Below are 24,316 nucleotides of genomic sequence, written 5' to 3' on the forward strand. Positions count from 1 at the left end.
TTCGTCTGTGAATCTGGAACAGAACACCTGTAGGAGAGAACTGGCGGCCGGAAATATCCAAGGCCTTAACATCAGAAACACGCTTGATGGAAACCAGACATAACAGCATGGTAAGTTTTGCAGACAACATTTTTAAAGAAAGAGAAGCATTATCTGGCCAGTCAGAAAATAACTTAAGAACAACTGAAACATCCCATAAGTTAGTATACTTAGCCAACGGAGGTTTGGAACAGGCGACAGATAAGGGGATGAGAGCCGATAGGTTTGCCATCAAGAGGGGAATGGTTAAGAGAAATAGCTGATCTGTACAGGTTTACGGTCCTATATGACTTACCCGCGCTGGCTTCCGAGGCCAGAAAGTTAACTACAAAGTTCAAAGGGGCTGAAAGGGGATCGATATGCCGGTCCAGACACCAGCTTGTCCAAAGAGACCAAGCGGATTTGTATGCTTTTGAGGTACCGGGGGCCCAGGCTTTGCTGATAAAGAGAGAAGCCTCCTGTGAAATGAGGACGTCAACAGGGGAAGACCGGACACCTTCCAAGCAGACAAGACCAGAGTGTTGTTCAGGACCAGGTCGTGGGGACGGCCCAGGGGATTGAGTAGAAGGTCTTCTCGTTCCGGGAGAAGGACAGGAAAGTCCACCGCCATTTCCAACAGAGACGGGAACCAACTCTGGGACTGCCAGAACGGGACTACCAGGATTAAGGACGTCGACTGCCGTCGTACCTGAGAGAGAACCCGACTGATCATGGGAAAAGGAGGAAAGGCGTAGTTGAGATGAAGGGACCAGTCTTGCAGAAAAGCATCCGTCGCTAGGGCAGAAGGATCTGGGCGCCAGCTGAAAATGCGGGGTAACTGAGAATTGAGGCGTGAAGCAAAAAGGTCTATCGAGAAAGGACCCCATTTGTGAGAAAGGGATAGGAAAACGGATGGCAAGAGCTTCCAGTCGCTGGAATCTCGAAGATGGCGAGAGTGCCAGTCTGCCACCGCGTTGAGGTCCCCCGGCAGGTATTCCGCCGTCAGAGACAGTTGATTCATCAAACAGTATTCCCATAAACTTTTTGCCAGTTCGGCCAGAGGCTTGGACTTGGTCCCCCCGAGGTGGTTTATGTAGCGGACCGCAGAAACATTGTCCATGCGAAGAAGAATGGAACATCGTACCATGTTTTTGGTAAGACTTTGGATCGCAAAGGAACCTGCAAGCATCTCTAAACAATTGATTTGCAATCTGGACTCCTCTCGAGACCATGTACCTCCAGTCGAGATTTGTCCACAGCGGGCGCCCCAACCCGACAGGCTTGCATCTGATTCTAATACAAGATCTGGGGCCGTAGTGAAGATAGCGCGGCCATTCCACGCATCTAAATGGTCTATCCACCAAAGGAGTTCGTCTCGAGCTTCGTGGTCTAGGGAAATGAGATCGGAGTAAGCCAAGCCCTGACGAAGATGTCTGATCTTTAAGCGCTGAAGAGCGCGGTAATGAAGAGGCCCCGGGAAGATGGCCTGAATGGACGCGGATAGAAGGCCGACTATTCGTGCCAGAGATCGAAGGGAGATGAGGGAGGACCGAAGAACAGACCGAATCTCCGACTTGATCGTGGAGACTTTTGACTGAGGGAGAAGGAGAGATGCTGTGGGAGAATCCACTTGAAAACCCAAGAATTCTATGTTTTGGGAGGGAATGAGCATAGATTTTTCGGAGTTGAGAAGGAAACCCAGATCCAAAAGTAGGGACTGAGTGGTGCGAAGATGTGAGAGAAGGAGCTGTTTGTCCGGGCTCATGAGGAGGATGTCGTCTAAATAAATGATTAGTCTGATCCCGAGGGATCTTAGAAAAGCCACCACCGGTTTTAAGAGTTTTGTGAAACACCAGGGGGCGGAAGATAGACCGAAAGGCAGGGAGGTGAAGCGATAAGTGACGTTCGACCATTGGAACTGAAGAAATTTGGTGTGCGAATGATGAATGGGCACGGTGAGGTAGGCATCCTGTAAGTCCAGACGGACCATCCAGTCGTTTGGTCGAAGAGTATCTCTTAGATGGAGAATGGTCTCCATTTTGAAGTGACGATATACCACAAACTGGTTGAACAATTTGAGATTGATCACTGGACGTAGTTTTTTGTTCTTTTTCTGAACCAGGAAAATGGAGCTGAGGAAGCCGGAAGGATCGAAGGGGGCGATGGAGATGGCTTGTTTTTGGAGAAGAGAAAGAATTTCCGAATCTATGAGAGCTTGTGTGTTGAGGGAGAAAACCATGGGACGCGGCAGTGTGGGTTGAAAAGGCGGCGAATAAAGCTCTATAAGATAGCCTTGAACCGTGTCTAAAACCCAAGGATCTGCACTGATTGTTTGCCATTTGGAAAGAAACAGTTTTAAACGACCTCCCACAGGGGGAGGACTTACCCTGTTGATTGAAGTTGTTGTTGTTGCGGAAGTTTTTCTCTCCGCGACCCCGGAAGCCTCTGCCGCGTTGCGGGTAAAACTGGGGTTTGTATTCTTGCGTGGAGGAAACACCTCTGGAGCCTTGGTTGTGAAAGGACCGGCCGGAAGAGCGACCCCTGCCTCTGCCGGCCCGTCCAAAAACCCGGGGGGAAAACACCTTTTTTATGGATTGCTGCGCCTTGTCCAGAGACGCGAAAGTGGACACGAATCTGCTGAGGTCTTTGACTAGAGAGTCCCCGAAGAGAAGACCATTAGCTTTGGCACCTGGATCCTGCGGAGCGAGGTTGGCCAATTTGGGGTCCAATTTAATTAGAAGGCCTTTACGCCGCTCATGCGTGATGGCGGCATTAGCATTGCCCAGAAGACAGAAGGCGCGCTGGACCCAAAGGGAGATTTCCTCGGCCGACAAGTCAGAGCCGTCTAATCGGGAGGATTCCGCAAGGTCAAAGATGCGTGCCAGAGGACCCACCACGTCAAGGAGTTTGTCCTGGCACGTGGACCAAGCTTTGTCGACACCTTTACGGGGATCTTTGCCAAATTTTGAGAAGAACGTGAGCAAGGGCTGATCAATAGCAGGAACCATAGTAACTTTGTCTGGTAAAGAAGGCTTAGGACATTCCGACTTCAGTCGTGATCTGACAGCAGATTCCAGATGGAGGCGCAGTCTGGCAGAAATGTACTCCCCCACATGAAAAGCAGGAGTCCATTCGGTAGAATTGGGGTCCCTGATAGAAGAGGGGTCGAACATAGGAACTCCGTCGGAGTCGAAAACTGGTTCAAAGGAAAAAGAATCCGATTTAGACTTTTTGGAAGGGGGGGAATCAGAGACGTCAAACACGTCAAACAAATCATCTGCGTCATCCAAGTCTGTGTCGGTGTCCAAAATGGTGGATATCACTAATTTTTTAGGAGCCTCTGCATGTTTGGATTTATGCTTGCGTTTACCCTGGGTACCTATAGACCCCTCCTTGCAAGGAGGCCTGGGAGGCACTTTGTCCTCAATCAAATGCGAGGAAACCTCGCTTACCAAAGATGACGCAGAATTTAAAGCAGAGGAAACCACCTTCTTTGGTCTGCTATCCCCCGCAGACTGGGCCAAGGCTTTGGACAACAGACTTAACATCGTGTTTTGCATGCCCTTAGACACGCGTTTCATTGAGGACTCCACAGCATTTTCCACAGAGGTATTTATAAATTTATTTAAATCATGCTTGAAGGCCTCGCCTTCCTGAGAAGCCTGGTCCCGTGCAGGGGAGCTGTCAGAGCTCATAATTACCAACCTAGAGGTAATCAGGGGTTAATGTGGAGCCAAGAGGGAGGAGTCAAGCAATAGCAAACCTCCCAGGGGCGTGTACAGGGAAACCGGAGCACTCGCGTTACAGAGAGCGAGGAGAAAGGAACAGGGAAGACCTGCGCAATGCCAAAACTCGAAGCGCTGAGCGAGGGACACTCTGTGAGGCGAAGGCGCTGATACGGGCAAGAGCGCGAGGCCAAACGGTGAGCGCGCGATGGGCAGCACCACCGGGAGACCCAGAGGGGGAAAAACGAAAGAGAGCGCGAAGGCGCGTTGGACTGCAAAGCGGCAAATAGCGCGCGCGAGCGTGTGTGACACCGGGATACAATAAGTAAACAAAGCAACGGTTAAGTTATAAATATACTAAGAATTCGTAACAAATATGCAGCGAGCAAGGAAAAAAGGGCACTTATCTGACTGCGAGCAGCAAGAAAAGAGGAAGCTGCGCAGTCAGTTATGACGTTTATTGTTACAGTTTCTGTGATTGGACTTAGGTGTTGTGTTTGCTACGTCCCCATTGGCCAGTTTTTTCTCCCTGAGCCCCTGGGAACTGTAGTTCTGATACTTATCTTGGCTGCTATTGAATAAAAAGGCAAGATAAGAAAGCATAATAGGAGCCTCCGGTCTTGCCATAAAATTGTCTTATGCTTTCTTACATCACCAATACTTTGATGAGGCCATGGCATTTTTTGGATGATACATAGTCAGTCCATTTGTATTCCTAGAAGGATTCGGCACTAGAGTATGAAGTACTTCTCTTATTAGACTGCATATACAACATGAATTGTAACTTGTGCCACTGTATATCTCTGATGTATTTACTCTGCTGACATGACAACACTTTAATTACTGATTTCTGGCTTTTTTGTTTAGGAAGCGGATGCTTGTGAATGTCACAGCCTATCATAAAGACAAAGTGTTATTCACTAATAGTACTTGTGCGTTCATTTGTTTTATTATGCTGTCATGACAATATGTTATTGGATTTATGGCTTTTTTGTTCACAAAGTAAAGCCATGTGCAACATAGGCTTTCTTTCTTACAAGTTAAAAAAATTCTAGTCCTTTGTGAAACACATTTAGCATGCTCCTGGGTTCTACTGTTATTTTCTATTTTAACATTGTGTCTCCTGGTGATACATTCACTTTGATTCTACTACCGTTGCGTGTATCTTCATTCTTGCCTGTGTGTGATCCATTTAAGCTGGCATTGCAGTTCTGAAGACACGGTACTTGACGTGTCTCAAAATGTGTTTTCCACTAAGTAGAGACACATACCGAATAATGTGATACATTCAGTTTGACAAGGTTGTGGTTTTTAACCATGTGGCATTATGACTAGTTTTGAAATGCTGACAGCACTAGACTTAGCTGATTCTGAAACGAAGGCGCTGATACTCAGGATTTCGAATGCCTCAAACATGAGGAACGAAGGACCAAACTAGAGAGTGTGCATTAGGAATCTACAAACTTTGTGTCACACTAATGACTAGAAGAAAAAGGGAAAACGCAGTGATGGGATTTATGAGGGTGTATAGGTAGAAAAGTAAAGTGGTCAGCATTATTTAGGTACAGGTATCAGCGACAGGTTTGAGGCTAGTGATCTGACTGAGCATGCTACTGAACCCAAGAAGGTAGGACTCATAATCTTTTGAGGTCCGTCCACCCATGAAAAAAGCGAAGAAGATTTGATGGTGAAACTAGTGGGAGAAGAGGTAGACTGTATAAAGCAAAAGAAACGTTGTGTCTAAGAAACAAGACTGCTTTTCAGGAATTCCAGAAACAATTCCGTGTTTGAAGTGCTGCGACTGTAGATATACTGATGGAGAAGTGATGGATCGTAACACCGCCCACAAAAAATTGACTCCTGCTTGAACCTGCAAAACACTCAGTGCAAAAGGCTTGTGGGAAAGAGGTTGTACTGGTTAAGAAATTTAAAGGGATTAGAACATTTGGGGCAACCCCATAAACAACATTTTCAACCGATCACAGGAGGCAGAAAAAGTACTTCTGGTTCACGAATGCCCATGAAGTGCCACTCTTCAAAAGTGGAGGTAGCTGTTTGCTAAAAAAGCATGAAAGGTGGATATTGTGAAAGCCAGGCAAAAGCTGTGCACTGACATAGAAGGAGGAAGTTGTATACTATAGGTGTAGAAGCTGGAAGGAAGCTGGGTACTGTGAAAACAGCAGGGACGTGTCTACGTTATTCCAATCAATGTAAATGCAATGGTGGGAAAATAAATGGAGTCAACCATAAAATAACAAATAGCTAAAAAGCTTGGAATGTTGGGCCTAGTTCATCTTTGCAGCATGGTTCACAAGCAAGGCATTATTCTAAACAAACTTGTGGGTTTTCTGGTTCCTCAACCATGGAAATAGATTGCAAAAAAAAGTTGAGATGGGCTTAGATTTCAGAAAAGCAGGCATTGGCAAAACGTGGCATAAAAAAATGCAAGCATATGAAATGAAACTTAAATATAAAAGTTTAAAAAGCTATAACTGATACAGCTTAATGGTGCAAGGCATACGTTTGCACAGAAAACTAAGTAAAAAAATGCACTATTTTTCAGGCAGCTGTGCGTATGTCACTCATAGTGTAAGGCAATAGATTAAATGGGTTGACCCATGCTTCATGCTGTTGTCAGCAGAAGTAAAACGTGTATGAGTATTCAGCAGATCAATATATGGAGGGAACTGACTTACAGGTTCTCTTTGTATGCATATACGTGTGCACTAATGTCAGGATCATAAAAAAAAATCATAAAGCTGTCTCGAAGCCTATCTAAAAGGTTCTGAGACTATTGTATAGCACAGACTAATAAAGAACATAACAAGCCTCGGGTCGGTGGCAAATGTGAAAAACAAATGTTATGATAGAGTCCTTTAAATTTAATTGACATCTCACATACACTTCACCTCATGTTGTCTGCTCACTTCAGGTCAGTTGTATGGCAGATGTTTATGCCCTCTCCGTGGCGGCTTACTTCCGCTATCCAGTTTACTTTCACTGTACGGATGCTGTGGACAATACCAAACTGCGTAAATTGTATAAATGCTTGATTTACTTTGTTAGTTCTAGAGAATATTGTAAATTCTCAACTTCTCTGTTTCCTTTACTCAAACACCTAATGATTGTATGCATTTTCTATTAGTTTACTGTGTTTATTGTAAATGTAGGTAATAACCCTACTTATCGTTCGGTTTACAGCTTATCGAGGATACACCTCTTTTGATTATATCTCTTACTTTGTGTGCAGCCAAAGGAAAAGTATGTAGTCAGACATGAACCACTTAGTAATCAGCGAGCTGTGCCTTTGATCCCATCCTTTTGACCCGAATGGCTTCAGTTTAAGCCTTTGTTAGAATGCTGCCAAGCCTCATTCAAATTAACATTTTTCCGGATCCTGTGTCAAATCTTTCATCTAGAAATACATTTCTTTGTGTTGAATTACCAGTGCCTTCATGATAAGAAACTGAATTAGATTTTAAAGGTGTCCATTCAAAAGCAATTTTTTGTCAAGAGAAGGACGCAGTGTAACACAACCATAGCGTCACTGTCAACATGACAATTTGTCACCTCACATTACTTCAAATACATTCTGCATAAATATATCCGATCCTGGTCGTTTGAGAAACAGGGCTCAGCAGCACTCTTCCACACAATGCACATGGCAATGGGGACGGATTAAGCTCAGGAACCTGCTCACCTCATCATCTATTCGTTGGCAAAGCATTTCCACCTGAAGCGCTGTGCATAGCGACAAAGAGGGTCATTAGTCCTTAGGCAGCAGATTGGTTACATATATCAATGCCCGATGTTTCTGATAATGAGCGAAACGATACAATGACAGTACATATACAGACTAACACATGGTTGACCTGATACTATACATAATTACAATTTCAGGCTTCGGCAGAGGAAGTAGGTTGCCTAAAATCACAGAAAATTTGAATAAAATGATCTCCAGGTTGATAATATCAACTGACAATAATCTACATCAGTCTAGCCACTACACCGCTTAATAAATATATATGTACTATTCGTAACTCCTCATCTACTTACTAAAACTTGTCTACAATGTAGTGTTTAGGTCAGTGTAGAATATGCAGTATTATTGTCTTGTGATATAATGCGTGTCATACAGTGTTTGTTCAAGTGCCAAAGCCAGGATTAGAACTCGGGCTACATGACCAGAGATTGGGAGCATTGCCGCTGGGCCATATTTCCCCTTTAGTTCATTTGTTATTTAATAATGTATGTGGCCAGTGACAATGTGCGTGTTGAAAGTGAACTGTCAACAATATCTGCTAGTGTTCTATCTGCCACAGTAGGTAGACGATGAGTCACTTCTTACGTAAGTGAATGTTCTCTGCTGCTCAACGAAATCTCGTAGAAACTATTTTATTAAAGGATATTTCATAATGCGCATTCAGTAATACGTGTCGATGCAGTGGATGCTTTTCTGTTTGAAATGTGGTTCGTTGCATACATTGGCAAATGTGTACACCTGTAGATGAGGAATCGTTGTCACATTATTAGAGACTGTCCATCTGTTGTACATTGTCTAACTTGAAAGGTCATGAGATAACAGTTCTGGTTCTGACACTTTCTCTTCTTTTTCCTGTGTCTTCACTTCCCGTTCTTCCTGTGCTGTTGGACCATCAGGTACAGCAACTATGGCAACAGCCCCTTCCCCACCTCACGATCTTACTCTGGAGTCAGTGCAGCTACAACACCCTCCCCCACCTATGGAACATCACTATCGCCCCCGCAGGAGACAAAACCCGACAGGTCAGTATGGCTCTTATAGCATTATATTTCTTCGCCTCTAATGTGTATTATGCGCTGTCTCTGTGCAATGCATTGGTGTTGTAGAGAAACACTAGCTTGATTTAGATTTGGGTAATTGGCTAGACTTATACTAACTAAATGAATCTTTAGCGCATGATACATATTTCAGCCAGCATATTCATAATGATAAATCTAATCTTAAGTAAAAAAATAAATGTATTGTTGACTAAAACTACTTAAGTTTATTTTAAAAACTGGTTTGGGAAGCGTCCTTGCACATATTTATAAGAGTTCCAAGCCACGAGATGCCTTAGAATTTAAAGCAACAAGTTCACTCAGTCTATGTACGTGAGAAGATGCAAGTACTTTCCAATACCTTCTAACTATCTTAATTAGATTAATCTATGGAATTCAGCTGCTAATCACAATAATGTAACCCATTTGAGAAGGTTTTTAGTTAGCGATCAGACATCTCTAGCCCAATGGTGTAAAAAATCCCCATGTAGATTACTTTTATGTTTTTTTTATCCCATATACGTATTTGATAATATGGCACAGATCTGGTCCACACTGTCCAACATTGCATGGCTCTATTGTAGAAGTAAAACTTTCTGTCAGAAATTACCAGCAGGGTGGAACGTCACTGTTATAAGTCATGTTTTTGAATCATCATATCTTGCCTTGGAGATAATTCATCCTCATTAGAAGTGGAAGCTTGTATGTGTGTGCAGGAGTTAGTTGCACGTATGGGCATTTTTCCTCTTCTAACCGTATCAAAGAAAATCTAGTTGCGTCAACATCATTTATGTTTTTAGTTTAAAAAAGGGGCACATTCAGTTCATTTTCCAATTCTCAGTGTAAGTAGTTATCCATTGAACAGAATTGTGAGTAGCGATGTAAATTACGTTTACACTATAGGGTATGTCATAGTCTCCCACTGTCTGAAAGAGTTTGTCACTGTCTCTCACAGAATGCTTTGCAAGCACTGTACTACCGCAATATGCTCATGTCAAAAACTGTTTACTGGCGCTCAGTGCATTGATGGCTTAAAGGAGGAGAATATGTATATTTCTCTTTGGAAAAAAAAGTATGCCAGGGAAACAAAACATTGGAAAAAACAACTGTGGAATTGCACATTTACCGTAGCAATACTACACCCACAGGCCAGCCTGCTTTACATTTTGTTGATAATCAATAGTTGTAAAAGTAGAAATGGCAAGTGAACATTACCACAAAAGTCTCAGTCTTCCTTGGAGTCCACAGCAGAGCAGAGATGCATATCATTACGTTGACCACTGTTATTTCAACTGGCCATTACTTCGGTCAGAGGCAGTTATCTCGACCTGTGTAGAGGCTGGGCGGATTTAGTATTTTACTTCCAGCCCTAGTAAGTTGTCTGTTAGGTCCATTTCAAGTTTGATGCATCAACTTAAATTCAATGTTCGGGCCAATGGTCATTCGAAGTAATTGTAGGCGAAGTGATGACTGGGTACCAGTGTTGATACACGTACCTTGTGAAATACAGTGTAATGTCAGTGGGTAGACAGTGCCATTGTGTCACATGCTTTCCATGTGTTTGGTCAATAATTCAGCTAAGTAGCACTAAAGTTTTGTGATATCTAATCCTATCTGCACATTCTTTGACAGAGCAGTTAGGTTGTGGTTTCAAGTGCTGCATCTGAGATTTTTCACCGAGCTAGCCTGAATGAGTAGATTTGTCCATGGATCTTAGTGTAACATTTCATATTGGGTGGATCATTACTTTCTTTAAATTTCTGTATAACCTTTAATATATTAGCTACATTTGTGCCATAAAAGAAACTTCCTTTTTCCCAAGCAATACTCCCCAAATCATTACTAAAAAGGATCGAATTTCTTACAATACGTTACCAACTCAACTGGTCACACATTCCACTGGTCAACTAATAGCATTCTGCAACCTTGCCTATGTTGCTTGAAGATTGTCACCACCTTTGTGATTTTCTATCACATACCACTCGTTGTGCTATGTCTGTAGTTAAGTCTTTAATAATACTTTTGACCCAGCTGGATTGTATAACCAGTATACTTTTCTGGAGAAGAAAGTGGAAAAATGCAGTGCCAACAAGTTTTTTTGAATGAGGTCCATGAACAACCTTAATGCCACAATGAATTATGGTCCACAGAGGTGCTTACATAAAGAAAGAATGCTGTGGAATCTACTCCCTGGAAATTCTACTTGGCAGTAGGCGTAGACCACCAGAAATTAACTTACTGTTCAGGCTTCAAAATAAATGACCTTTTGAGAGAATATCTAGCTGGACAAAATAAGGTGGTAGAGGAGCTTTTAAATGAAGCCTTGCCGGAAGCGGTCACCCTTAAGCAATTTCCAGCTTATCCTGATAGGCAATGGTTCACATCTTACCGCATCGACATTTAATTTACGATTATCTTTCTGCAAGATTGCACCATTCATAGGACCGATTTACCTCAAAATGTCAAATAATGTATTGGCTATCAGCCTCAGTCCCAGCAACAAGATATATTGGTTTCTGTAGTAGGATGAAATATGTTTCTTTTTCTCTTCAGATTAACATTTTTCAGTGTTCAGGACACGTGCTTTCAAACAAAGAAGGGAATATTAATGGACGTACTTTCCCCAGCTGCAAAAATAGTCTCATTGCTCAAATTTGTGCTTTTTTATTAAGGCTACTCTTTCATTTCAACCTTTTTAGGCACTGTGTTGCTAGGTCATTCCTGCAAATTAAATTTCCATTTGAAAATGGCGTTGAGGTGAAAAGTTCATGCACAGCATCTGCCCATAGGTTTTAGATATTCTTCAAAAATGCAATGCCCATCACTGCACCAGTTACATACAGTGGATCTTAGGCTACTCAGTAATAATAACGTCTAGTATCAGTCTATGTGATTTGCCGTTCCTACATGATAAACGCAGAATAGCCTCTCTCTAGACGACCCAAAAAACTCAGTGAAAATTGTGAGCTTGTTATTTCAAGTGGTGTAGGGTAACATATCTTTTTTTTACAGCAAGCCAAAAAATACAAAGATAAAATAGCACAGGAGATTGCGCAATAGTATATTTGCCCTTCAGGATGGAATGATATATTTGTATAAATCTGTGAAAAGGTCCTGTGCAATCCAAGATGCTGTGGGGGTGGAGAGGGGTATGTGTGAGCGTGCATGCGTGTGTGTGTGTGTGTGTGTGTGTGTATATGTATATATATATATATATATATATATATATATATATATATATATATATATATATATAGGCAATCCTGCTGCATAATTTGACCATCCCTACTGCATAATTCATGTGGCCATCTCTATAGTGGGCAGTGCTTTTATGAATGTGTGTATGTATACTACTTTCTGCGTTGTCATCTTTCTGTGTTTTTGTTGGTTCAATAATATGTATCACAACATGCACAAGATATTATTTTTCCTTATGCCAGGATAGGTTTCTTTTGCGTGTCCCTCCAAACCATATCCACCACAGAGCTTCAGAATATCACTAGAGGTAAAGCGTTGCAGTACTATCCCCTGCCTGCTGTAGTCATTCTTGACTCATACCTGTTCCTCGGTGATCTGGTCTTGCCTTGGTACAGCCCAGGTTGTCTATGAAAATTCACAGGAGCTTCCAGGCTTTGGCCCTTCAGGGATTTTGGTCCATTTTCAGTGTCGCAGGAACAGAGGTATTTTTTTCAATGCCTCCCACATTTCTTTAAAATAATGCAGGAACATTATTGAATACCTGTATGTGAATAAGTCATACGTGTTACAATAAAAACAAAAGTTGTGGTGGTGCTTAAAATTATGAGAATAATCAGCTCAGAATGTACTTATCAATTTGTATAATATGTCACTATCTGAGATATTTGATGGTGAGACAAATCCAAAATATCCCAGGTACGCACCCAGGTTATGGAATAAAATCCCAAATCCCGCATTAAGCTGGTGATATCAATTGTAGAGGTCAGAAAAGAGCTGAAGACCCAGCTTTTCAGAGGATACTTCCTATTACCACCTTAAAGGAAACTCACTGATCGAATGCTGCACAATCTAAAAGCAACACGTCAATCCTCACACACAATCTAGAATAATTTCACAGTCTTGATGCTTGACATAGCTCTAAATTGATTTCTGGCTTGGTACTTGCACTTTAAATATCACATTCATATGTATATGCATATATACATACACAAATACATGTATTCAGATGCCGCTATATAAATAAATGCAAATATGCCCAGGTTTGAGGGGACTGTGATACACAGCTCACTGTTTGCAATATTACCTCACCACCACCACACAATATTCTCCCACCTAAAATGGATGTGGTGGATGGATAACATAGTGGTGAATATGATCATGGAGATTTTTCTAGTTCAAAAGAAAAAAATAAGCACTATTCTCCGGTTAATAGATGATACTGAGACATAAGAAGTCCAGAAACAATACTTTTAGATAGAATGAAATATCATGTTGTTGTAGAATTCTTAAGAAGTATGTTAGTATGCGAGTGAAGCAAAAGCAGTAAGAATAAAATAGCATTCTCTAAGAACTCATATTGTAACCAAAGTGTGTGGCAGCTCAAAGCATATCAAACAGTGAGACTACTAATGTGTGATCCCTTCATTTTGTTTAAAAATCCATAGGGCCAGAGCAAAAAAACTGATTTAATTTTGTTTGACACTTCTTAGAAATGTCTATTACCTTCCAAGACAGGAATCTGTAGATCTGAATATAGCCATGTGCACTTTGAAATCATGTTGAAATTTCAGAAACAGCAAGGATGCAGCTCCAATATGGAAAATAATACACTACCTCTCAATGACAGCAAAATTCTTTTTTTTTTTAAAGAAAAGAAAAAAGGCTTGTGTTTTCTTAATCATCATTGTAAAGATGAAATTTAGCACCAAAGTTCCTTCCTCAAGTAATTCGAACCTTCTTGGAAATGCCGTTCTATATTCAACTTTACCTTGTCTGAAATGCTTGGGTTCTTTAATTCATTTGACTTAGGCATTCATGCTTCGCATGGTGTGTACTTGGGCCCACAGTGTGTTGTTTTTTAATCAACCACAGACCAGCATTACGTTTTTAAAACATTTAGGAGGCTATGCCGATAAACTTATTTTTGATCATGGACATACTGTTGTATTCAGGTAATCCTGACTTTTGAAATGTCTTTACTTGTCCCCTTTTGCTGCTACAGATTTTGATGTTCACCACATGGTATTTTTTATTATAATTCAATTTAAATGTGATTTGATGTCCATTTTGAGATACCCTCTGTAGAGGTGATGCAAAGTCTTTCAAGTTCAAGATGGATGGCAGGTGTTTCATATATTTAAAACAAACCCAGACATTCCAATGTCTTTGACATCCATCTGTAATGGTAAATTGCCCCAGTAAGGATAATTGAAGTGTAGCTGATACTGAATCTAGATGCAACTGAAATAGAATATAACAAAATGGGAGAACTGAAAGTGGATCCACAAGTTAATATTGTTTTATTAGCATTTGTAGGTCTGGCATTAGCCGAGACCTTTTGATTTTACAAAAATGGCATGCATAATATACTTACTTGTCCAGGGTTTTTATTCAGCCCTCTTCATCCATTAATATATTGTGTCATTCACATTTTTGTTCCGCCCATTACAGCATACAGCAAGGGACAATTGGTCACCTCATTTCAGTGACTGGCTGACTTCACTATTGGAGACACAATTCTGCTTTTTCACAAGGAGCACATCCATACAATGTACTTCCACAGGCTCCTATGACAATGTGTGTATTTTGAGACCAAAAAAATATTTTACAATTTTAGGCTGGCAGGCAACCCTAGACCTATTGCTTTGCCAGTGCTTGTTATAAGTGTACTTAATCCAGAGTTAGACCATTGACACAGAGTTTAGTATAGACATTGGGATGGAGTTTGTAGTTTTAAGATTTGGGGCCAGATGTACAATGACCGCAAAAAAGCCCCTTTAAATGTACTGGATGTGATCGGTAATGTGTTACTGAATCACATTTTGCATTTGGAATTCGGTAGTTGGAAGAAGCGTGTTTAACCCCTCTCTCCCAAATACCGAATCGCTATGGTATTTATTACTGTTTTGTGACCAAATTCGGCGCAAAACAGTAATAATCTATTCGCAAAGGGGAAGGGGTCCCAAACGACCCCTTCCCCTTTGAGAATATAAATAAAAGTATTTTTAAGAGCAGGCTGTGGTCCCACGGACCGCTGCCTACTTTTAAGAAATGAAACTGAAGAGTTTAAATTTTCTTTTTAAATGCATCCCATTTTCCTTTAAGTGGGCAAAGCTGGCTGTGTTATAGAGCTTTTTTCAGTAGTGGCTGCTACTGGACCTGGGTGGTGAGGCATGAGGGCAAAAAAGAAGGATAAAAAACACTTACCTGAAAATGGCCGCCTTTCCTCCGTCCTCTTCTTCCTGTCTCTGCTCCGGCAACAGGAAGCACTCGGGCTCCCAGGCTCCCCTGAACCAATCACAACACTGCAATGTAGCATTGGGATTGGTCTGAGTGCCATGGATCGGCGCTCAGACGGGGAATGGGAGGCTGAGCATGTTCCTCACCAGGCTGTACATTACAGCCTGGTGAGGAACATGCAAAGTGCGCTTGGCTGTTTGGCCAGCGCAAGAGGGCTGGCCAAGAAATTGTGCGCACTTAGGGAGTGCAAACCACTCCTCTCCCTGCTCTGGTCAGCCCAGCGAGACACTGACTGCAGTATGAGAACTAAAATGATAATAACAATACGTTATTATCATTTTATTTTTTCTTTTGAGATGTGGGGTGACGCTCCTCCGCTTTAGCGGAGGAGCCACCACTGGCTTTCTTTCTTTACTTTTAGCAGGGAGAAATGCACTTCATGATGATTTATAGCACCTCCTGAAATTTTTAATGTTCAACCTAATTCGTCCAGATTTTACATTAGCATCTATTTTTAGTTTTGTCGTTTCACTATAATAAATGAATCAATGTACGTTATCTGTGTAGGGCCTGGAATGTAAGCATTGCATTTGCTTGGATTGTGGAGCTTTGTTCTCTCCCACCTTCCTCTTCCCTCCTCCCATCTTTTGTATCCTATTTAGTAAGGACAAGTTGACAAGCTCTTTTGCAGTCGTAGTTCCACAACGCTCCTTCTGAGATTCCTCTTCCAGTTCCTCACCGCACCCCTGCTCCCCTCTGTTGCAGGAGGTGAAAGGTGTGACAGGCAGCACTGCACTGTATGCAGTAGACATGAGTGAAGTATGAATGCGAACGTCTGAAGGCTGTGAAAGGTCCCGGTGTATAGAGGTGCTGCTCTCGCGCGAGAGCCACAGGTATACTCCAACTAAGGGGGAGGGAGGAGCAGAAAAGCATGGATAGACTAACACTGGAACCTGGACACACAGATACAGTACAAACCATGGACAGAGTGACGCTGGGACTTGGACCAACAGATATAGTGACAGGCACGCATAAACTGACTCTGGGACTTAGACACGCAGGTACATTAACCGGTGCAGATGCACAGATGCTGGAACTGTTGCGAATGCACGGACACTGAGACTTTAACAGACATTACAGCAACAGGTGCAGATGCACGGACACTGGGACTTAGACACACAGGTACAGTAACAGGCACGGATGCATGGCCACTGGGATTTAGACACCCAGATACATTAACCAGTGTCGATGCCGGACCCTGGGACTTACACACGCAGGTACAGTAACAGGCACGGATGCATGGCCACTGGGATTTAGACACCCAGATACATTAACCAGTGTGGATGCCGGACCCTGGGACTTACACACGCAGGTACAGTAACATGTGCAGATAGACTGGCTCTTGGACTTAGACACACAAGTGCAGTAACAGGCACAGATAGATTGCTACTGAGATATAGACACACAAGTACAGTAACAGGCGCGGAAAGAGTGACACTGTGACTTAGACACAGAGGTACAGTTTTATACACCGATGTAGAGACAATGGGACTTAGATACTCAGGTAAAGTAACAGGCGCGGATGCATGGACACTGGGACTAAAACACGCAGGTACAGTAGGAGGTACAGATAGACTGACTCTGAGACTTAGACACAAAGCTACAGTAACAGGCGCGGATACATGGACACTGGGACTTAAACACGCTGGTACAGTAACAGTCACAGATAGACTAACACTGGGACTTAGACGCACAGGTAAAGTAGCGGGCCGGAATAGACTGACACTGGCATTTAGACACACAGGTACAATTACAGGCACAGATGTATGGGGACTGCAATTTAGAGACAGACACGGGGGCAAAAAGACTTGACAGGCTGCCACTAGAACTTAACGCAGACACAGGACACTGACACCAAAGGGCACGAAAATGGGGCATAAAGACATGGGTAGATTGGCACTGACAATTACAAATACGGGTGCTGAAAGCCATAAACACTCTGAAACTCAGAGAATCAGACAAAGGGGAATAAGTCATTGAACTACTGATACCAGTATGTAGAACTGGGAAATGTGCCATAAAGACACAGATAGAAGGATTTGGACACACACATACGACAACAGACAGACGCTGATGCACTGACACTGGAATATAGAGAGAATTAGACACATGAGTAGACAGAGACAAAGACACTAAAACTTAGAGAGACAGGTTCTGGAAAGAAAGACGTGTAGATACAGTCGCCAGACGGTAGAGACATAGAAATAGGGCACAAAGACGTGGATAAACTTGAACTAGAATTAAAGACAAAGGCACGGTGGCAGAAAAAATGGATAGACTGGCACTGAATTTAAAGACACCGAAACAAGGACAGTAAGACACATATGTCCTGAATCTGGAAGTTAGAGACACACTGGCATGTGGTAGAGAGGCACTAAGGCACTGACACCAAGTAAGACAGAGATGAGGACACGGGTCGAAGGACAAGCACACCGAAAAGAGAAGCGTCATCCTTCCAAGCAGCGTCCATTCTTCAGGAGCCACCACAATCCGGTGGAAATACACACTGCATGTAGTCACAGCACTTTGAGGTTTAGCGGTGGAAGGAGTACGCTTCAAATACCAAGTTCCAATACTTAAGCTGTCGCTTGCCCATATATGCAGGGAGAACCTAGTATTATCTTGTGTAGTGAAGACAGAGTTTCGAGCACTGTCTGTGGTTTATAACGTACACTCTTGAAGATTTAGAAAGAGAAGAAGCTGAAGGCTATGGAAGAGGATGTGGTGTAACGGCCAAAGCTGCCACTTTAGATCTGGGGAACTGAGTTTGAATCTCGGTGTCAGCTCACCGTCCTGTGATTCTGGGCAAATCCCTGAATCGACCAGTGCCTACAAAAAACAAGCATTTGCAGTGCAATAGGTCTCGCATTTGCGAGAGTTTAAGCTATTGGCATTGTAAATGACAATGCCTTTATTTGTCTGGTTTGATAATTAACACATAAATAAAAGGCAATGTCAATTACAATGCCAGTAGCTGAAACTTTTGTAAATGCGAGACCTATTTCATTTCCAAGAAGCGGCCGCCATTGTCCCGGGTTACTTGGAAAGTGAAAGTGCACATGACGCGCTGAATGTTGCAGGAAAACATGTGGTGCCTGCAGTAGGAGAAACTCATTACAGAAAATAGTGCTTAGAGACTAAATAAGACATACCGTGTAACAACAGAAGACAAGCATTGGCATAGCCAAAAGGTCTCGCCTTTGGGACCTTATAAGTGTTTAGCCATGCAACAGTTGCATAACTAAATACTTATAAGATCCAAAAAGCGAGACCTATTGGCTATGCAAAGCGGCCATGCGGCCGCGAAAGTGAAAGTGATCGCGATCACGATCAAACATCAAAGCGGCCGTGAAAGAGAAAGTAATCGTGGTAAAGCGGGGCGCACGCGCCCGCGCACATGCACTGTAGCTCTAGGCTGGCCTGGTAGCACTTTTTGGAGCCCTCTCAATAAGTCTTGCCAGACCAGCGCATGCGCTGAGTCAGGCGAGACCTAAAAAAGGGCCAGTCCTCATGGGAGGTTACAAATGAAGACAAGGCAGTACTAAGGAGGAACTACCAAGCCTATTAACGAATCAGAAGCCAGCATTTACAAAAGACAATGACACAAGCCCATGACAAATATGGGCGGAGAGTGGGCAGAGCTCCAACTCCATACTCGAATACAGCATGCTTTGCAGAGTAACACATGCCCTGCCCAGGCTCGACCTAAAAATGATGTGTCATTGTGTAATGTAACTGGTGCTCATGTAAAGCACTCCAGTACCTTCGGGTCTAATTTGCGTTATATAAAACTGGGGGTAAAAAAGCAAGGAAACGAGGCGTGCACACCGGGTTGTGTTTTAAGTGGGCAGTTACAGAGGTAGGACACCTCTAAGATTCCTCACTCTGCACTGTCATTCGATATCAGTGAACATGGCACTCCAACCCACCCTGCCTCCCAAAGCCTTCACATCCAGACAGCGATTGAGAACAACTTGCATGGTGCAAAGAAGCCTCTTTGGCAGAAGAGAGCACCTCCCCTTGAAAAAACTTACTTAAAGATAATTTGTAAGTGTAGAGTGCTCTTACAGAGGACCAGCATCGTCAACTGAAAAAAAACTTATCAAAGGACACATGCTCTTTTGAACTTCAGCAATGACGTAGCAGGGTCGCCGTTGCAAGGTCCAGGCGACGAAAATGGGTCCTCGGCCATCAGCTGGATAGTAAAAACATCGTTTATTGAGATGCAGCGGACCCCTAAACTGCTGTACCCCTGTGCAGCTGCACCTACTGCGCTATTGACAAAGCTTCCAGTAGCGTGAATATTTAAGAAACCTTGATAGAGTATTAGAAGCCCTTGGATGAGGGTGATCGGAAAGCAGGTGTCGAGTCCTGCTCTTAGAGAGAGTACAGTCGTTTTTAGGTTGAAACGTGACATCTCGCCAGGTGTTCTTTGCCAGAGTCCACTGCTGGCTGCTGCCGTTGTTACCCATGAGCTGCTCTGCATGCACCTGGATACAATGATGTTGCTAATGAACTGGGGGCAGGACACTTGGCCTAAGGTGTAGGGGCGGTGCTCAAGGAAAATATGTGGTATAATGGGCAGGGCTGCCAACTTTGGAACTGGAGAACCACGTTCGAGTCTCGTGTCGGCTCACCATCCTGTGATTCTGGGCAAATCACTTAATCTCCCCGTGCCTACCAAAAATGAATACGTTCTTGTGTAATGTAACTGGTGCTCATGTAAAGCGCTCCACAACCTTTGCGTCGAGTTTGCGCTATATAATACTGCAAAAAAACCAGGGTGCCCGCCCACATAGCAACAAGCAGCTCCGTACATTACTGGAAGGCTTGCCAGTACTTGCATAGCAATGTTTAATGGGGTTGCCATTAAATATGCTACAGCTACAGGTTAAGACTGCTCAATTGCAAATAATTGCAATTATATCTTCAGACACTGACACCCAAGGGGAGAGCAATTTGCATTCTGCCCGTAAACGCTCTCACTTTGAAGTCAGTCTCGGTCTTTGAATGGACAGTACGGGTTTCGAGATAAGAAACATGATTTCCAGGCCTGTTTATAGATAGGGAGCACTCGGAAGGATGCTGGTAAATTAGGGTTTAGCATGGGAGGGATGAAGTGATCCTGGAGAGCCGAAGCGAGCAAATGAAAAAGCAAGAGAACATGAGTTACAAACCACAAAGCCAATGGCAAGCAATGGGCAGAATGCATTCCCAGCTTCTGAAACTCCCCAAGATGTCTTTTGCGTACCACCCAGCTGCGGTTTCTGGTAGGCTGCGACCTAAAAACCAATCACAAACATGGTGGTCTGCTCACCTTAACAGGCCACCGCCCCTGTGATGACTGGAATTCCTAATGGGTCGCAAATTGCAATCTACCTAATTAATATGCATGAGGTAGATCTATTTTCGACCCACTGGGATTGCTAATAAAACTCAGAAGAGTTTCACACATTAGGAACACCAATTTCCAGATTGCAATTCAGAAAGAATCGCTATTGGGAAATCAGTATTCCTAATGTTTGTACGTCTGGCCCTTGGTGCTCTCTGATTTCTATGAGGGATTCTGATATTCAGTTCTGTCTTTCATTTACAAACACAAAGTCAGACCTTATTCATTAAGGTGAGATTATTATTATTTTGCCCTTTATTTAAGAATAACTTTGCAGTGCAAAGAAGATTGCCAATGGTACAGTAATTGTACTGATTTTGTTTAGATGCATAGACTAGAGCATGTATCTTGAATGCCTTTCCCAGTTGTCACTGGTTTTTCAGTTTCAATATCAAGGTCGGTGTACATGTTCATCATTGTTTCTCTGATATGAGGCGCAGCTGCTGGAGAAGCAGACTTTTTCATCTCAGTTGTGAATCTCATATTCCTGGGCTAATTAATTAGAAGATATCGGTTTTGGGAGACTTGCCCTTTTCAATTCATCATCACAGTTGTTTAGTTCGTTGCACAAAGTTTTCAAAATGCGCTGAATTACTTCTCTTTCTTGATTTATCTTGTGTAAATCTTCCCACTATGTTCCTCATGCCCTTTTCATGCATAATTTGTGTCAGATTTATCAAATGTTTTCTAAAGTAGACTCCATTTCTGCTGGATGCTATGAACTCTTGCAGTTGTTTCTATTTTTAAAAATGTACTAGTTTAGTGCTTACTCTCTCTGATCCCCTCTCATCTGACATACTTTGCCCTAGTTCCTGCCTTTACACCAACCCATAGCTTTCACGGTGGCTTTCTCTTCTGTCTCACACCTCCACCGTTCTCTATTTCCCTAATCCTCTTGCTCCTGTTAGTCACCCTTTGTTTGTTTAAATATTTTAACTGTCTTTGCTTTATATTCTTTCTATATTGTGCTTACTACTCATTTTTTCTCCTTACATATTGTTTATATATCGCCCTTACATTTTTCCTACCCTCTTTCTTACAACACACACTTGTCCACAACCTTTCCTGCTACTTTTAACATAGAGACTATGCTTTGTTAATCCTTAATTGCTGTAGATCTGTATGTCTACAAGAGCCCACTTAAAGCTAGAGATGTTCAGAGACAAATTCATTAGTAGCTTCTATATAGCTGTTCTTCAAAACCAGGGTACCTTAAGTTTTTTATTCTAGTGGCCCTTTCAGCAAAACTTGGGATGAAAATACCTACAATCGCATGTGTGCCAAAAATGTTTATTTCAGTGGCATGGACGCTTGATAGATGACACCTCTGACAATCGCTTCATTTATCCAACATTATCCTACCCACATTTCACTTAAAATCTTGCTTTCACCACTCAGGATGCGGCAACAACTGTTGTGCACCATGACCTGGGTTTGGTGCAGGAGTCCCTAGGGTTTGGGTTGGGTCATGACCATGGCCCGCAGCGTGGGCCTGAGAACTGGCGGGGCCATCTCACGCGTGCAACTAAACTGCCTAGGAATCCCTGAGGCTCTGCCGTGTTCTTGAGGAGCTGGGTAGCATGGAGTGAAGGGCCCCGTCCCTAGGCAGTGTAGCCTAGAGGTAGATGGGGCACGGCACTGGGCCTGCTGCGGCCTCGACCCTGCAGGATTCCCTGTGGCAGCATGTGTGGAGGCAGCAATTGACAAGCCTATTGAGGAGCGGACAGGCTTGACTCCTCATGGACTTTGGCCGGTAGATGGCCCGGTACGGGCCTCGGTTGCAGCGGACTCTGGATTGGTGGTGCCCGAAGAGAGGGCTGGCCCGGGTATGATGTGTTGGGCCCCCTGAGTGGAAGAGGGGGCCCCGGAGGCTATCTAGTGTCCGCCCGCTGGGCTGTTTTTGCCCACTGGAGAGTACAAATTAAGCCCCCCCCACGAAGATGGGGTACGTTGTGTGAGGTGTGGGCCCCCACATTGTGAGGCAGGCATGATTGCTCTAATGAGACACCCTTATTTTATGTGAGCACCACCTGAATAGAAACTACGCTCTGTGGTGCCCCATACTTTGACCAACACCCCAAGCTGCAATTTCAATACGCAATGTGAGCTAAAGAGGACAGTGCTGGTGACCCGGGAAGCATGTTTGCACTCTGCAGTATTGGCTTGTGGCATAATGGACTGTTAGCTTAGAGATTGAACGGAAGCCTGCGATCCTGGGCAGCACCATTTCCTAGTTGATTGTCATTGTTTTGCTCATAAGAGGCAATCCTGGCTGGGCGCACCATGCATAGGTGATCCACAGGCTTTGCCTAAGTAACATTAACATCAAGGGCATGCCTTGTCTAGTCCCCTCGGTAAGTGGAGGTGTTTGAGCAGGCCTCCTTCTCTTGGTTTCAGATGTTGAAGCTTTACCATTGGCACACAGATTCTCCTACATTCGGTCGCATGTTAGCTCGCAGTACAGGTTGTTACCGCCTGTGAAGGAGACCAATTGTGACCTAGTGTGGATGCCTACACAAGTAGAATCCTGCTTTGTTACCAGTTTGATAAGGCACAGTGTTACATTATGGGTGTGTTTGATACGAACAGCTTGCTAATACTATGCAGCTCTATGCCAATGTTGAATGGGGTGCTACGCAAACAAATGATGGACGGAATGCTGAATAAATCATACATTCACCCCCAGTCAAGAGATCTGGAATGTTGAATGGGGGCCCTCATATATTGTGAGGCTCTTTAATCAGTGAGATGTCCTAACATTGCATAGCTAACATGGCTTCATAAGTGTCTAGTAAGCATCGTGATATAGTAGACCAAGAGTTCCCAATGGCTAAAAGAAGGCCGAAAAGATTAAAAACCAAGACACAGAGGAATACCCATTCTATCTTTTTGGGTCAAGTTATGAAGCTAATTATTGGCACACAAAAAACACTGGATCATGCATCTTATATAGCATTGCAAAAACCACTGAGATGTGATTATATTGTTTATTTAGGAAGGATTTCAAAAGGAACTTGAGAAGGCCACCAACTATTGTTGCAAAGACTGATGATAAACAAAGCATTATATGAAACAGCCATAGCCTTGCAAGCAGAAATGCTGTACACAACAGCCATTTTGATTCATAGGACTCTAAGCTTTTCGATTGGATAACAGACTGAAATGTGGGAGATGATGCTGGCTCTCCCATGTTGTTAAACTGGAAGATTCTCATATATAGGCATCATTTGGTCCACTCTAGTGGACATACTCACCTTGGAGCTCAGAAATGTTCTCTCCTGCCATCCTTCAAGACGACCTTAAAATAACACCTTCTATTATAAAATAGAAATCGCCCTGGATAGCCTCAAAGAGCCATCTCCCGGATCTCTCAGTCCACTCACTGAACCATAGAACTCAAGCTATGGCTCACTGCCAAGTCCTAAGTAGGCCAGCAGTAGAAGAGACCTGGTCTGGCGGTACTGGCTGGATGATTCCTGTTGTAGCAGGATAGTAGGACCAAGGCTGAATTCTACAAGGCTGGAATCTGGCTAGAGAGGCAGATTGGATGATAAACGATGGACTAAAATGCAGGCTTGAGTGATCACCAGTGGTTGAGATTAATTCAGTCATCCATTCCATCAGTTTGCTTTTTGTTTCAGTGAATTGCCTGTGGTTTCTCTTCTAGTCACAGAATTCCTCTATCAAATGATTTTCAAAACAACTATTGCTAACATTGACCACACTCCGCTGTCAGTCCTTAAAATCTATGCTGTTAAGGCGACTGCTGGTACAGAAGGTTTCAAGCTGTGCGGCACCCAATATGTTGTCATCAATATAGTCACAGTCCTAATAGTTTTCTTTATTCAGTTGTTAAAAACAGCCAAAGCCAACACATTTCGTT

The 24,316-nt window shown here is 43.1% G+C and overlaps 1 protein-coding gene across 10 annotated transcripts in view; it reads left to right on the top strand.

The window, feature by feature from the left end:
• FHOD3 (formin homology 2 domain containing 3) overlaps positions 1-24,316 on the top strand; it is a 1,229,746-nt gene that overhangs the window by 974,190 nt on the left and 231,240 nt on the right. For all 10 annotated transcript variants that reach the window (XM_085606822.1, XM_085606824.1, XM_085606823.1 and 7 more), the window contains one exon: positions 8,403-8,528. In XM_085606822.1, the coding sequence (XP_085462948.1) occupies positions 8,403-8,528 (126 nt within the window). The remainder of the gene's footprint in view (positions 1-8,402; positions 8,529-24,316) is intronic.

This window comes from Triturus cristatus, chromosome 5_2 (genome assembly GCF_964204655.1).
Source record: "Triturus cristatus chromosome 5_2, aTriCri1.1, whole genome shotgun sequence".
Classification (NCBI taxonomy): Eukaryota; Metazoa; Chordata; class Amphibia; order Caudata; family Salamandridae; genus Triturus; species Triturus cristatus.